This window comes from Haemorhous mexicanus, chromosome 3, assembly GCF_027477595.1.
Source record: "Haemorhous mexicanus isolate bHaeMex1 chromosome 3, bHaeMex1.pri, whole genome shotgun sequence".
Classification (NCBI taxonomy): Eukaryota; Metazoa; Chordata; class Aves; order Passeriformes; family Fringillidae; genus Haemorhous; species Haemorhous mexicanus.
The window spans coordinates 96,609,876-96,625,813 of NC_082343.1; the positions used below are offsets into that span (position 1 = coordinate 96,609,876).

General features: G+C 35.1%; 1 protein-coding gene across 1 annotated transcript in view; it reads left to right on the top strand.

The window, feature by feature from the left end:
* Positions 1-15,938, top strand: part of CSMD1 (CUB and Sushi multiple domains 1) — a 1,067,000-nt gene that overhangs the window by 992,980 nt on the left and 58,082 nt on the right. Inside the window, exons 50-52 of the mRNA XM_059842787.1 lie at positions 1,006-1,191; positions 10,983-11,177; positions 13,245-13,418. Coding sequence (XP_059698770.1) covers positions 1,006-1,191; positions 10,983-11,177; positions 13,245-13,418 — 555 coding nt within the window. The remainder of the gene's footprint in view (positions 1-1,005; positions 1,192-10,982; positions 11,178-13,244; positions 13,419-15,938) is intronic.

A 15,938-nucleotide genomic window follows, 5' to 3' on the forward strand; every position in this document is an offset into this window, starting at 1 on the left:
AAGAAATTTAAAAATAAAAATATTGCAAAAGCAAGGCACCTGAGAATTCAGATGACAGAAGGCAATCCTGACTTGGAGACCTTTCCTAAAAGTGACTGAAATAGATATTTTTATAATTATACTCTGCCTGAAAATTGTATATTATGAGATACTGTTAAAGGAACTTTGGTTAAATAAATTAATATAAATGCCTAAAAAAACACCCTAGATGCTGCTCAAACTTTACCAAGTTGAGAGCAAATTAGACTTTGTGATCTTGAAAGAAAAGCTATTCATTTGGAGGTAAATTCAGAAGGAGGAAAAAAAAAAGTGAAAATAATTAAGTAAATAATTTCCTTCATGATGTAGAAAATTGATAAGCCTAGGTACACAAAATATTTAAAATCCTGAAATAAATTACTCAAATATGCAAATAAGGTTTAAAATATCTGAATAATGTCCTTAAGTGAAATACTTTCCTGTCTAGTCATATATTTGGCTGCTTTTCTCATCAGACAAACAATATTAAATTGAATTCTTTAGCAGTAGAGTTCTAAATGCATAGAACAAACAAACATAAAATATATAAACTATGATGAAGTAGGGCAGGATTGAAAGAAAGCCTGAAAGAATGGAGCAGACTGCAAGAAAGCACTTAAGAGTTTTTCAGTTCATTGCTTCTTGGACCAAATCTCTTTGGACACTTGTGATTTTTTTCTCCAGCCAATGAACCAGTGCCCTTAGCCTGTGTTGAAAATTTTATCTCTGCAGTGATTATATTGAACTAAATAATTATTTATAAAATGTTTGTCTATATTAGATGCACTTCTAAGATTTAATGTATGTTTTAAATGCCATTACATTTATCAGAATGCTGCAAATATGATGCAAAATTAATTTCAATGTTATAAATCAGATATGTCAAAATTCCTAATCTATGTTTCTTATTTCAGTGGTGGGACACAATTTTAAAGATATATATGATAAAATTCCAACTCTTCATATTTTTCTTTCCTTTCTTTTCAGCTGTATCTTGTGGCATTCCTGAGTCCCCTGGGAATGGTTCAGTTATAGGTAATGAATTCACTTTGGGTAGTAGATTGATATATGAATGTAATGAGGGCTTCAAGCTAGAATCTAGTCAGCAAGCAACAGCAGTGTGTCAAGAAGATGGATTATGGAGCAACAAAGGGAGGCCGCCTATTTGCAAATGTAAGTGGGCATGTATTTCTGAAGAATATTTCCCCAGAACTTTCTCAGGAAATTCTTCACTGCTGATGTTTAGGTTTTACATATGCATATGCCCTGAAATGGCCATTCAGGGATGCATCATCATTTAGCATGTAGTAAAGTAGAAGAGGCCTATAAATTTGTTTAATTAAAAAAAAAAATCTTTGTTTCATCTTATTCAAAACATCTGAATTTAAATTGTTAGATAGTTATATTTCCGGTATGTTTTCTTATTATAAATATGTCCTTCACCATAATGAGTTACAATCATCAATTCAAACCAGCAATTTAATACAGCTTCTAAATTATTAAAAGCAAAAATTATTTTTTAAAAAGATAGTGTAGATAATTAAGCTGGATAAGAGTCTTTAAGTCTTCATTTCTGCCTCCTGTCAGGAACAAGCCAATGTAGTGCAGACTTGTCTACTATATGGCTTAGCCTCTCATTTACATTGGGCAGCCACTTCTTCTCTCTGTCCTGCATCAAAGCAGAAATTAACTGAGCCTGACTTCAACGTGACTGGAAATACTGATTAGGACATAATCTGAAAGTTAATAATTACTATAATACTGTGTGTAAAAATTTTGAGAGTTAATTTAGAATCTTGATCTAAACAACAGCATATGTATGTGCTTTCCAGATTCTGAATTTGATAAACACTTTAGTTTTTCAAACAAGTAAAATTCAACTCATTTTTGAAGAAATAGTAAAATGAGGCAAATAAAAGAATTGTGAAGTTATCCATGATTATGATAGGATTTTCATTTATTTGAATCAATTAATAGCAAACAATTGTTAGAAAATATTTTTTAGGTTAGTTTGAGAGAATTTCTAGGCATCCTTGACAGATGGTCATTTAACCTAATCTTGAACACTCTCCTGAATACTCTCTTTCAGTAATTTACTTTCCCCCTTGCAGTTTTCCCTAATATTTATATAATCTGAAGCTGTTTTCCTGTAGCATAAAGGCCTTGTTTCATTTTGTATCCACAGTGGACAAATAGTAGGTACTTTATGCTTATACTTCTTAATGTGTTTGAAAACTGTTATTTTTCAGTGTAGTGGGTTATCCTTGGTGAGCAGTCATACCTCACCCAGGCGTTCACTCCCTTTCTCTTTTCAACCTGATGGGAAAAAATGGGATGAAAACTCTCATGGATCGAGATAAGGACAGAGAGGGGACTCAGCTTGGAAAAAAAGTTAATTTAATGTATTGCCAAATAAAATAAGGTGAAATAAGCTTTGGAAAATAAAGGTTACAAAATAGAAAAACAACGCTCTCCTTCCTCTGTTACCAGGGTCACCTTCATTGTGTTGGTTCTTTTCCTTACTCCAGACAGTGCTAGGGAATAAAGAATGGAAGTTGTGGTCAGATTATTAAAGGCTTCTCTCTGCTTCTCCTTCCTCCTTGCACTTTTCCTCTGCTCAAGCATGTGTCTTCTTCATGAGCTATTGAACCTTAAGATAAACTTGCTCTAGTGTAGCTCCTCCATCAGCTGCAGATTCTTCAAGAAATAATATCCATCTGCTCCAGTGTGGGCTGCAGTAAGGATATCTGCTCTGGCATGGTCCTCTCCACTGGGCTGTAGCAAAACACCAGCTCTGGTGTTTTTGTCTGGAACACATCCCTCATGTGACTTTAGTCTTCCCTCTGCTGTTTCTCACTCTTTTTGTTTCTGCCTTCTCTGCCTATGCAGAGTTTTGCCCTTTCCTAAACACAGTTTCCCAGAGGTGCTGCTCATGGCTGCAGAGCTCAGTCATGCTCTGCTGTGGGTCCTTTGGAGCTTCTGCCACCACCTTGACTCCTGAATCCAGTGCACTCAGTCACCTTTTCTGTAGAGATAACTATTTTATTGTGGTTCATTCTCACTCTTCCTTCCTGCTTTTAGGACCAGTGATTCTCATTATTGTCCTCTGGATAATCTCCAATTGATCTTCACCTTTCCTGAAGGGCAGTGCCTAAAACTGTACACAGCAATTCCACAGAGTACATAAAAAGGATTATTCCAAACCAGCTGTGATCTCACAGACATGATGTGAATTCCAAGCTGTGTACAGAGGGAAGGCAGTGCTCCAGTGAATTGAAGTGAGCTTCATTCTCAGAAAAAAATTGACGATGTACAAAGCTCATAACTTGAATGATTAATCAGCAAAAATGTCAACAGATTTTTTTTTTCCTTTTTTTGAGGGGAGAGGCCTGATAAACTATCTGGGGATTAGATATACTAAGTTCATAACACTATATCTGTAGTGAAAAAAACATAAAAAGAAAAAAAAAAGTCTATTATTCAAAATGATCAAACTCAACCAGACAATGACTACCCTTTAAAATGAAGCTTAATTACTAATGTTTAGCCTACCTTTAAATATTAAAAACTTTGTTTAGTATTTATCATAAACAAACAAAATATATAACACTTTCTTCACTTCATTGTCTTCTCCTTTCCTTTTCTAAAAATTCATTGTTTAAATAGAATCCAATTACTTCTAAATCTAGGTGTGCCAAATTAAAGTGCCGGTGATGTACATGAGAATTTAAAATCAATAGTTTTAGAATGGATTGCTATTCAGAGGCAGGCATGCTTTACCCAGATTTCTTACTTGCAAAGTGCAGAGAGCTTAGACAATCTGCATAACACCCTGGTTTTTTCAGTATTACTGCTGTAAGGATAGATGTATTTAGTCTCCAGAAACAGAAACATCTCGACTTGATGGGAAGCAAACACAGCACAGAAAGGTAAATGGTAAATAAATAAGTCCGTTTTTTTTCCCATGTCTATTAAAATGAAGGTTGAAATCAAGGCAGTTTGTTTTGCAAAGCACCTCTGATAATATCATGCCTGAGGCAGATGTTTGAAAGGCTTTTCTTTTCATTAAAAGCATTTAAATCAGATTTGAAGCATGAAAAATATGATTTGTGATGGTCATAGTGCAAGACAGAGATGGATCATGCATATTAGGCTACTGAATTTAATTACGGAAAATACAAAGCAACAGAGATCTACTAAGAACGCTTAATTGAATGACAAATATCTTGCTTCAGTTATTCTTCATAGAGATCCCTGGAACATGATCAAGGGAAGAGACTTCTCTATTGCTCTTCCATAGAATCATAGAATCAGAGAATAGTTTGGTTTGGAAGGGACATTAAAGATCATCTAGTTCCAAACTCCCTGCCATGAGCAGGAGTACCTTCCACTAGACCAGGTTGCTTATAGCCTCATCCAACCTAGCTTTGAACACTTCCAGAAATGGGACATTCCCAGCCTCTCTGGGAAAATTGTTCCAGTGCCTCACCACCCTCATAGTGAAGAATTTCTAATCTAAACTTACTTTCTTAAAATTTGTAACCATTCCCCTTTTCCTATCACTACGTGCTCTTGTGAAAAATCTCTCTCTAGCTCTCTCGAGCCCCCTTAGGCACTGAAAGGCAGCTCCAGGCTGAGTGACACCAACTCCCTCAGCCTGTCGTCATCAAGGTGCTCCAGCCCATTGATCATCTTTTTTGGCCTTCTCTGTATTCACTCCAACACGTCCACATCCTTCTTTTATTGGGAGCCCTGGAGCTGGACACAGTGTTCTAGGTGGGGTCTCACAGGAGCAGAATAGAGGGGTAAAATCACCTCTCTCAACCTACTGGTCACACTTCTTTCAATGCAGCCCAGAATACACTTGGCCTTCTGGACTGCAAGTCCACATTGCTGGCTCATGTCAATCTCCTTATCAACCAACACCCCAAGTCCTTCTCCTCAGGGCACCTCTCAATTTATTCTGTGCCCAGCCTGTACTCATGTCTTAGATTGCCCTGACACATGGGTAGAACCGTGCACTTGGCCTTATTGAACTTCACAAGGGTCACCATTATCCATGGATTTGTTTACTTTTCAAATCCATGTCTCTCTGGCCTTTGCTCTCACTGCTTTCCTTTTCATAGAAGTATGTGGATGCATAACCTAAAATAATGAGTTTATGGTTCATTCTTCTAATATTTTAGCTGGCTGAGATAGTCCCTGTAACTGCATAACTTTATTGCTCTTTTTCACTATTCCTTAAATACATTTATTAAAAAATTTAAGTCAGGTCCTTGACTGGTTTATGCTAATTCATCTAACATCAGTATTTTAAGGAACAGTTAATGGCACTTTTCTGAAATCTTCATATTGCAGATTTTGCTGTAGATGGTTTTTTTTTTGGAAATGTCATGTGCTGAGCTGTAACAATGATAGTTCAGATATTTTTTTTTTCCTACAAATAAATTGGAAAATAATTATTAATTTGGTAATTTATAAGTTTATGAATTAACCTTTTTGAAAATTTTCAATATGTTTGGAAAATCCCTAATTATAGAACTAAGAATCATAAGTAGTTCTGGAACAAAACATTAGTTGTAGTACAAATGCAAAACCAAATTTGCTAAGATAAACAGGCAAAGATTCACATCGACTCATTGTAAATATTGTGCTGGTAGTTTTTATTTGCTAAGACAGAGTATCATACCCATTTTCTTTAAAAAATCCTAAGGTCAGTAAGTTTTTTTTGAAGTATTTTTTCAGCATTTGGTGTGTAACATGGAGTACTTATTCAATGAACTGTAGTAAAACTGTAGTTCATTAATTTGGCAATTTTTAATTAGTCCAGATACATTAGAGTGATAACAGATTGGCTTGATATAGCTGACTGGATTGACAGACTGATGCTGAATACCACATGAACCTTTTGTTTATCTGTTTTGAGGTTTTGAAGCCTTTCCTGTTTGAATATATCGACCAACATGAACAGCTTAATTTTTTTCCTTTTTATCAGCAAATTGAGACTATCAACTTGCTTAAGTGATCCTATTTTGTTCTTAGATCTTTGTTCATAGATTCTGTAATGTATAGGTTTCAATCTGTCCTCTAATTTTACTAATACTTGTGAATTTAAAGCACAGTAGTATCTCAGATATAGTACACAACTTCACTTTAATGTTGTTCCTATTTTTAAGCTAATACTGAAGTTATTCAAAATGTTATATTTGAAAAATGTCAGTCACATTACTGCATTAAGTTCACCAAATAGTAAGTCCAAAATGCCCTTTCCCCATTTTTGTGGTTGTTAACTACCTTCTGAAGAATGTCAATTAAGTATAATGTGCTCCTTGAAAATAATACTAATAGCAATAAGTAACAAGTAATACTAAATAACAAGTTCCTGTAATTGAGATATTTTTCCATCATGAACATTGTACTTTCTTTTCTTTGAAAAAGGTAATTGCACTCAGAGTCACAATATTCAAGATACTCTTAAAGAGCAACCTTCAGATGTTTTTTAATACTTCCCAAAAAAAGCTTTTCCATGAAGATTATTTTTCACCTTCGATATTTAGAGAAGTGAAGGAGTAAAATTTTTTACTGAAGTGAGACTGATAGGCCTGTAGTTTCTGGAGTCCTCCTTCTTGCCTTTCTTGAAAACTGGGACAACACTCTCCAGCTTCCAGTCAGCTGGGACCTCTCCAGATTCCCAAGACTGCTCCAAAATCATAAAGAGAGGTTTTGCAATGACATAACTGAGCTCTGAGGATTCTTGGGTGAATCCTATCTATAGGGATCCAGCTGAAGCATCAGACCATACATAATTTCAGGGTTGACTGGAACTTGTTCATTCTCGTACTCATGGCCCTCCAGTTCAGTACACTGAAACCCCCTTGGTGCATCATCCATGTTGTAGCAGAGGCAGAGAATGCATTAAGCATGTCTGCCTTGTCCATGTCCCTGTTTGTAAGGTGACCATCCTCATCTTGCAGTGGTCCAATGTTGTTTCTACATTGACTTTTGCCATTAATATATTTGAAAGAACTCTTTTTATTTTCCATCATATTTTTGACCAGCTTCAACTCCAGTTGAGTTTTGACTGGTTGAGTTTTCTCCCTACAGTGGCAAGCAGCATCTCTTCCATATTCTTCCATGACACCTTATCTTGCTTCCATAGGGCATATACCTTCTTTTTTTGCCTTATTTCCAAGAGGAGATCCCTGTTCAGCCAAGCCAGCCTTTTGCCTCCCTGCTTGACTTTCAACATTACTGTGCTCTTAGAGAGGGAATGCTTAAAAAATTACCAGATGAATCCCAACACCTGCAAAACTATTTTCCATGGGGATTTTACTTACTAGGTCCCTGAGAAGGTTGAAGTCTGCTCTCCTCATTCCAGAGTTGAGGGTTTTTTGGCACTTTTCCTCTTGTCAACAGAAATTTTAAACTCAGCAGCTTTACAGTCGCTGCAGCCAAGACAGCCACCAACCTCCACTTCACTTACAAGATCCTCTACAAGCAGTGGATCAAGGAGGGCATCTTTCTGAGCCAGCTCTCTTAGGATCTGTTCCATAAAGTTGCCAGCCAGGATTTTTAGGAATCTTCTGCACTGGGTTGTACCAGCTTTGTGCTTCTACCAGATAATTTCCGACAAGTTCAAGTCCCCCGTAAGGACAAGAGCAGTTGGCTTGGAGGTGTCCCTTAGTTGCTCAAAGAATAATTCATTGGCATCATCTTCTAGCTGTCGCTCTACAGTAGGCTCCAACAATGACATTCACATGGTTGTTTGTCCCTTGATTCTTTATCCATAAACTCTCAACTAAGCCATTGCCAACAGAAAATTCCATCTATTCTACCCCTTCTGTTACAGGTCCCTCTCCACCTGTTGTCTCTCTTGCCCTGCCTTATCCCTCCTAAAGAGCCTGTAACCATCCAAGAGGGCACTCTAGTCACAGGACTCATCCTACCAGCTTTAATTTATGCTGATGATACCAGACTGGGACTGGGGCACAGTTTGGAGCTCATTTTGTTTTACTTATGCTGCGTGCATGTGTAGAAGCATTTGAGTCTGATACTTTGTAGCCAGCACCTTGTGAAGCAGATTAAGGGATTAGTGCTTTTTTCCTCAAGTTTTGGCACACCATAGCATTGCTCATCATTGCCAAGCCTGGCATTTTCCCATTCCCCCTTCCAAACTACTTTAAAGCTCTGTCAGTGAGCCCCACTAGCTCCTGTGCTAGTGCTCTTTTTCTCCTCTGAGAAAGGTGCATCCTATCAGGTGTCAGTAGACCAGGTCTTAAGTAGATCATCCCATGGTCAACAAACCCCAAATTTTTCCACTTCCACAGCCTCAAAATCACATGCTGACTTGACAGATCTGCCTATTTGAGCTTCAATACAATTATTTTTTATGGTAATTATATCTCATTATGAATTCCCTGGTTTTGAGTCCATTCAAAATTATCAATACATGGAGATTGTCGTGTCATTAAAACATATAATCTTAATCATTATTTCAAATTATAATTATGTTTTCTGACCTGTATTTTATGTAAATAAATGTTATTTATAAAATTTATTATAAAAGTGAAGTTTTTTCACTTTTATAATAAAAGTGAAAAGTAAGAGAACATTTTCACAGCTGCAAGAAGTTAAGATAATCCTTTAGAGAGTTTCATCTATGTAAATGAGAATTTAAATAGTGCCCAGACCATCAGTTTACAAGAGACTACCACAAGAGGCAAGCTGATGCACTCATTCACAAACCATGTGCACAAAATCAAGCATCTGTTAAAAGTCACTTTTTTGTTTCTTGAAGGATGAGGAATTTAATAAATCAAAATCAGTCCCTGTAAAATTAAATTTTTTCAAGCAGCAGGTTTAGTTGATTACATCAACACAGCCTAGAAATATATTCTGTATTGAGGAACATCTTGAATTAGGAACTGTGCATCAATGCATTAGAATCTGATAGTTGTTTTTAAAGTGTGCCTGCAAATTTAAGTGTATCTATAGATAAAAAAATAATAAATTGCATACTGACCTCAGTGTGTAGAGGTAACATCTATGCAGCTCATTTACATATTCTGAAATAGCTGAGCCTGTCTTGAGATGTCCTGTGGTTAAGACTAAAATTTTTGATATTGGACTAAATAAGAAGCTTGCTTTCCTATTTGAAAGAACCAATAAAACTATTGTTTGGAAGGAGGAGTGATAAAAATGTCAAAGTTGATAGGCATTAGGTTCCTATTTAGAGTACATTTTGTTTTCTGAAAGACATATGGTTTTCACTACAAGGGGTCAAGCAGAGTGCTTCAATATGCATATTTTATTTAACAAGTACTGAAAAATGTTTCTTGGCTGATAGTTCATAATCTTTCCATAGTTATGAGATGCAGTTTAGTAGTAATACAAAAATTAATTAAATTAGGAAGTAGGAAGTCCTCTATTAACCTGGGATACCGCTCTTCGCTAGCCAAAAAAAATGCTTTGAAGGCCAAAGTGAAGACCTATTAAGTTTCAAAATGATTCTACACTGGCAGTCCTTCCTAAGATATACTAAAAACATCTAAAAAAATATTCTACAATTTCAACTCAATATAACATTATAAACTGTAATTTGGAAGTTCTTTAAATTATTTCTCCTTTATAAATACATCCATATCTTCATAGATATGCCGTGTTCAGTTCTGATTTTCCTGAATGCCAAAATTTGCCATGGGTAAGATAACTGTTGGAAAAGGTAGATGTATAATTATAAAATGAACATATAAATTTTTGCAGGAATTTTTGATTCTATCACTTTTCCTTTAGTGCAGTGATTGCCTTAATTAGTCTTTTCCGTTACACATACACATACTTGTAATAAAACCTCTTTATACCTCTCAGTGTGAAGTCTATAGAATATGTAATTATTTATGTATGTATTTATTTTGCCAGCTTGTTAGTCTTTTTCCTGGTGGCATTGTATGAATTAATTGTAGTATAAATGAGAACCATGATCTTTTTATTTCTTCATTTGGGATTTTTACATACTTCCTCCTAATGCTTTTGTTTTCCACTGAGCAACATATGAAGAAACTAAATTTCTGCTACTCCTTGTTGTTGGTTGGTTGATTTTCCTTGGAAAATATAGCTTTTCTCAACTGTTTCTGGGCTAGTAGTTTTTTCTGAAGTGTTTGTTCACTTTGTGAATCTCACTTAGTGACATAAATAGTCAGTAATTCATTGAGATTTTTTCTACAGCAGGAAAATTCTGAATAACATGGTAAAAGATAAAAAATATAACTATATTAAATAGTCACAAATATTTTCATAATGCTATAAGATAGAATTCATGTCAATATCATAAATATTGTAAGAATTCTGTGTACTTAAATTGCAGAGCATCAAACTGAAACTGAAAAAATAACATAAACTATACCTCTTGTCTGTAGTCAATAACTGCATTCTCTTACAAAATATGAAATACTAAAAACAAGAGTACTGAAATAGCTCTAAAAATCTTCCTAAATATCATCATTTTTGAAAAAGTTTTCTAAACTAGAATGAAATAATTTTCCTGTATAACCTACATACTCGGTTTTATAGTAATTAGCATTTCAATGTATGCTAGTAGCTTTTATGGCAATGTGTCTTAAGAACTTCAAGGTTTGCAAACATTACATAGCAATATTTGCCTTCCCTTTTACATCCACCATAGTCTGTGATGTGTTTTGTCTCTGAAATCTTCGAATAAATCTCATTTGAGAGTATAACTGTATGTCATTATTCCACTACATCCACTAAATGAAAATACACTGCAAACTCCAGTTCCATTTGTAATCCTCCCTGTAAGAGAATTCTTTTTCTTAGAACTTGTATTTCCAAGATGACTATGATATTCTAACTCTTAGATCGTGAAACATCTGCTTGTAAGGCGAGAGATTCACCTATAAAGAAATATAGGGGCAGAATGCTAATATGTACATTTCCTTTCTTCACAGCTGTAACCTGCCCCAGCATAGAGACTCTGCTGTCAGAACACGTTGTCTGGAGACTGATTTCTGGGTCACTGAATGAGTATGGCGCTCAAGTCATGCTCAGCTGCAGTCCTGGATATTATTTATTGGGTCAAAGACTCATACAGTGCAGGTCTAATGGAACCTGGAGCATAGGCAATGAAAGGCCAGCTTGTAAGGGTAAGGAACGTACTTGTTTACAGAATATACTATGCTTTTTAATACATACATTTTCTTTTATAAATAAAGGCTTTAAAAAACTATTTTGCTCTCACATTCCAATAAGTAAGAAAGTATGAAATTTTCATTAACTTAAAATAAATTTTTTCCAGCTCCTTAGGTGTTAAGTACAATATGTTTCATTCAAGAGTCAATGATGTACCATCAAGAAATCAATTTGTATTTATTCTACTAGGTGATGCATAAGTATGTAGAAAGTATTAGGAGAGAATGTTATTACTTTAAAAGATTCCAGATTAGAGTTAGAATTAATTATTATATTGTTTTGACCTCTTGGGTGAAGCATTAAAACTGTACCGTTAGAGAAACATTTGTATGAGCTTTCATAGTGTCTTCATACAAAATGCCATAAATTGCATCAATCCTGACTTTGGATGTTCAAGGTTTTAGAGACCCATGGGTATCTCAGTTGAATCATACAAACTTCAAGGATTACAGTGCCAAAGTCTTAATAAATTTCTCCAAAACTTCATTTTTTCTTTTACAATAATTTATTTTTTAAATTCTGTTAACTGTAATTTAGTCCCTTTCTTTTTGTGCAGACAGACTAAAATATGTAGTTTTGATGTACTGCCTAATATCCAGCTACTGTGCAGCTGCTAACAAGTCTTTGAAAAGATAGTTCTTGCCCCGCCTCTACAAGTACAGAAATTTTATGTGAGTAAAAATGGGATGATCCATATCAGATGCAGTTAACCAAAAGAAAAGTATTAGAAATACATAGAGTTGCTGGTTGAAAAGATATTAGTAAATTTATAAGAAAGGTACATTTTTTTACCCTCTACTAGAGGACTGATTATGATTTAATTATAGCAAACTTCATGCCCCAAGAGATATTCAGTAATATAACCATTGGACATGGATCATTAAGATCCAGAAACACACTGCAGAGCATTTTCCTGGAGTATACAGTTTACTTTCTCTTCAAAAAGAGTTTGATTTATTTTTTTAACATAAATGTAATTAATGTTCAGTATTAAAGTTAGAAATTAAAATATTAGGCTAATCCCCAAATTACATTAACGTGATTTGATCGTAGTCAAAATGAGTCTCATCTCTAGACACATTATGTACATAAGAAACTATGATAATATATTTCCTGATTATGACTGAGTTAGTTAACTGCACAGTAGCTGGTACTTGATTTTATACAAATTTTAACCAATTCCATGTTGTTTTCCACAGTGAACATTTAAAAATAGGTAAGAGTGGGACCTTGGGATTTCAAGTAGGAAGTTTAGTTGTGATCAAGGTGCTATTGAAAGTAAACATATGATTTATACTAATGTATAAATACAGTTGAAGCTCTTGAGAACATTGGTCTGCATCTTAAATTACAATATTTTTTGTATACTCTTCTAGAAACAAAAGAAATGACTGAATGCTTTTAATTAAATTAGAGTTTGATACATTCTTGAAAGACAATTTTTCATGTGGTGTGCAATAGCTGTGAGTTGCAGCTGATGCTACACAAAGTTTCTCTGATAATTGGTCAAATCTAGCCTTTGGCAAAACCAGATGATTTATTGTTTTAGCAAGCAGACAATCATATATGCTATATGCTTACGAATAGTAGTGGGAAACAAGAAAAAAGTTCATAAAAATTCAGAGTACTAAATGTTATAAAAGATTTATAGTACTTTAAACTGACACAACATTTAAAACAGCCAGGGAAAGTGTATTTGAGAAGTAGCCATGGATATGTACATATGGAATATAACCACAACCTTCTCAGGAATTCATGTAATTTCCTTGTTTCAGAACTAGAAATATGCATTGGCTGCTGTCAAGATATGGAAGTATCCCAAAGAATTTTTAGTTTTAGAACATATGTTGCCATATCAAGCATAATTTTAAGCCCTTTCTATGCAATACAACTCTTGTATTTATTCCTATTACATATACTTTTTAAGAAAACACGAGGCGATGAATTGTCTTCCCATCAAAAACATTTTGAAAAGCATTTTCATATTTCAGTATGTCCTGTTTCTTTTTTTTTTCCCCTAGTTGTCTCCTGTGGTGGTCTTCCATCTCCACCAAATGGAAATAAGATTGGAACTTTAACAGTATATGGAGCTACTGCAATATTCACTTGTAACACAGGATATACATTAGTTGGTTCTCATGTGAGAGAGTGCTTGGCAAATGGTCTCTGGAGTGGTACTGAAACCCAATGCCTAGGTAACACCCCCAAATTTTTGTACTTTGTTTTGTTTTGTCTTAAAAGTTTCAAGAACTGGATTTCAGCTCTTGTCAAGCAACATTTTTGAATCAGTGAAAAATAAAGGTACCTTAAATATGGAAATATTATGTCCTGAATATGATTTTGTGCTATTCTATTTGTGCTATTCTTTTCATTAGACATAAAATTACCTTTTATGTTGTTATAATGCTTTTCAAACCAGTATAATTTTTAAGTGACTCAAATAATTGCCCACATTGACAGCGCTTTTCTTTGTGGAGCAAAGTGTGCGATGAAACTAAGCTTCAAGATAATCTTCAATTAGGACTATTCCTGGTGCATTCCAACTACAATTAAGCATTCAGCATATTGACCATTCAGTCAGGGGAAGCAGACAAGAGGCAATCAGAAGTGAAGCAAAACAAAGACTCTTTCAAACCCTGAGATTTAGATAGTTTGGACATTAATTCTCACCCCAACTCTTGCTCTCTTCAGATCCACTCATTTTGTTTTACACACCTAATACAGACATGAGCAGAAGGTTCTCTTTTTGAGTAACATTTGATGCTCAGCAGTGGTTTTATTCTGGGTTGTAAACAGGATATTTATTTCTGGAATCTGTTATTTGCGTTGTCTGCCCTCATTTTGCAGATTTTCTTCTTGCCTTACAGTTGAATGTACTTGGTTGCTCTCAGGAGGAATTCTGCTTTCCTCTTCAGAGCTCAACCTCACATAAAAAGCATCTTTCTTCTCTGGTGCTTCACTATGTCATTTTAGCAGAACACATGGAGTTCCATGCTTATCTTTATATTCAGGTATACATGGGGATGTTCAAGCACCTCTCCTGAGTGGTGGGGGAGTTTTACAGTGGATTTGTTGAAACACTGTGGATCATGTGCAGTCCCCTGGTGGAAGGCCTCAGAAATGAGTCTGTGGTCTATGGCCTCCCTGTGCTTCACCCAGACAGAGCTGATCTTTAGCACAGCTGCTGAGTTGGCTTTCCTTGTGGAGACATTCTTCTCCCCAGGCTTGTTTACTTCTTAGACCTGAGATAATTGGGCAATAGAAACGCCTTTATCTTATCTCAAGCTCCCATCAGGTGGCTTAACTTAATGTCCAGATTTCCAGGAATTTGCTGAGGCTTATTTGGTGAAGGGGCAGGTTTGGTGACAGCACATGAGCAGTGGCTTCTTTATACAACTTGCCATAGTGGGCAACATCCTGCAGGGATCTTAGCAAAATTTGAACCGTTAACCATTAACATCTCAATTTCTTACAGATACTAGGCTGCAGCAGAAAGAAAAAAAAAAGGAATATTTTCTAAAAAAAAAAATAGCACAGAATCATGTAATTCAGATCAGAATTACGATTTTATAACCTTTCATTAAGTATTCCTGATTGACTCCTTCATTTTGCAGCAGGAATGTTTGTAGTTCAATTTTTTAAATACAGTTTTGTAGTATGTTGTATCTTAAGACATAGAGTGGTGAGAAGTAGGGACCATTGTCTCAGAGAATTAACCTAACTTATAAATGTCACTTCATTATTAGTGAATTCCAAGAGAGATGCAGTTTTTCTGGCAAATTTTATGAAAATGAAGAACACTCCTCTGGCTTGTTATATTTTCACACCTTATTGTTGAATTTGAAATATGCTGTATTAAGAAAGATGTCATTTTGATGCAGGAAATAAGCATAGGATAGCATAAGCATAGGATATAGGTGTAAGCAGAGTACACCAATTGCTACTTCTGTTTATATTTAGAGCAGTAAAGAAGTAAAATACTTTTTTTACCTAGAAAAAAGTTTGCACTGAGGTGCTGCTTAGGGGAATGCTATGGTTCAGCATTGCTTTTTAACGTGCATAAGTTCATCAGTTCCACAGCGGAAGTGTACAGAAACTTTGTAGCTAAAAACACATCAGCCGTCTACTGGTGTAAGTTATCCCTGGACTGAGGCTGACTGACATTTAAATATGTTGGAATTGCAACTGTGAAGACCCAACAGCTCAAAACCTGTATGTAGAAGAGTGTTTTCCACAGCCCTTTCTTCTGTTCTGAGCATGAAAAGTCTATTGCAAAAAAAAAGAGCTATTATCCCGGTAGGTTCTTCCAGTGTGTTACACTACTCATTGCCAGGGTATTGCCTGACACCTGCATGTAATGAATTCTAACATAAAGATATGTATTAGTAGTCATTCATTTTGAATAACCTGAAATACCACTTCATAATCTGATCAATAATAACAGTATTTAGTACTTATGTAGTATACTTTTCTTTTTTGAAAAGCGAGATGCAGGATAATTTGGCTGTCAACATATGCAAACTAAACAATACACAAATCTCAATGGATTCTCTTTGTATTATAAATAGCTCTTGCCCATGAAAGGCTGGAAAAGAGGTTTTATGTCCTCCTATTCTGACTATTGAGAAATAACATTACATTCAACATCCCAGAAGATTAGCTATCTATAGTAGTCATGACTTTAGATTTAAATAGTGTCGAGATGGAGAATTTTC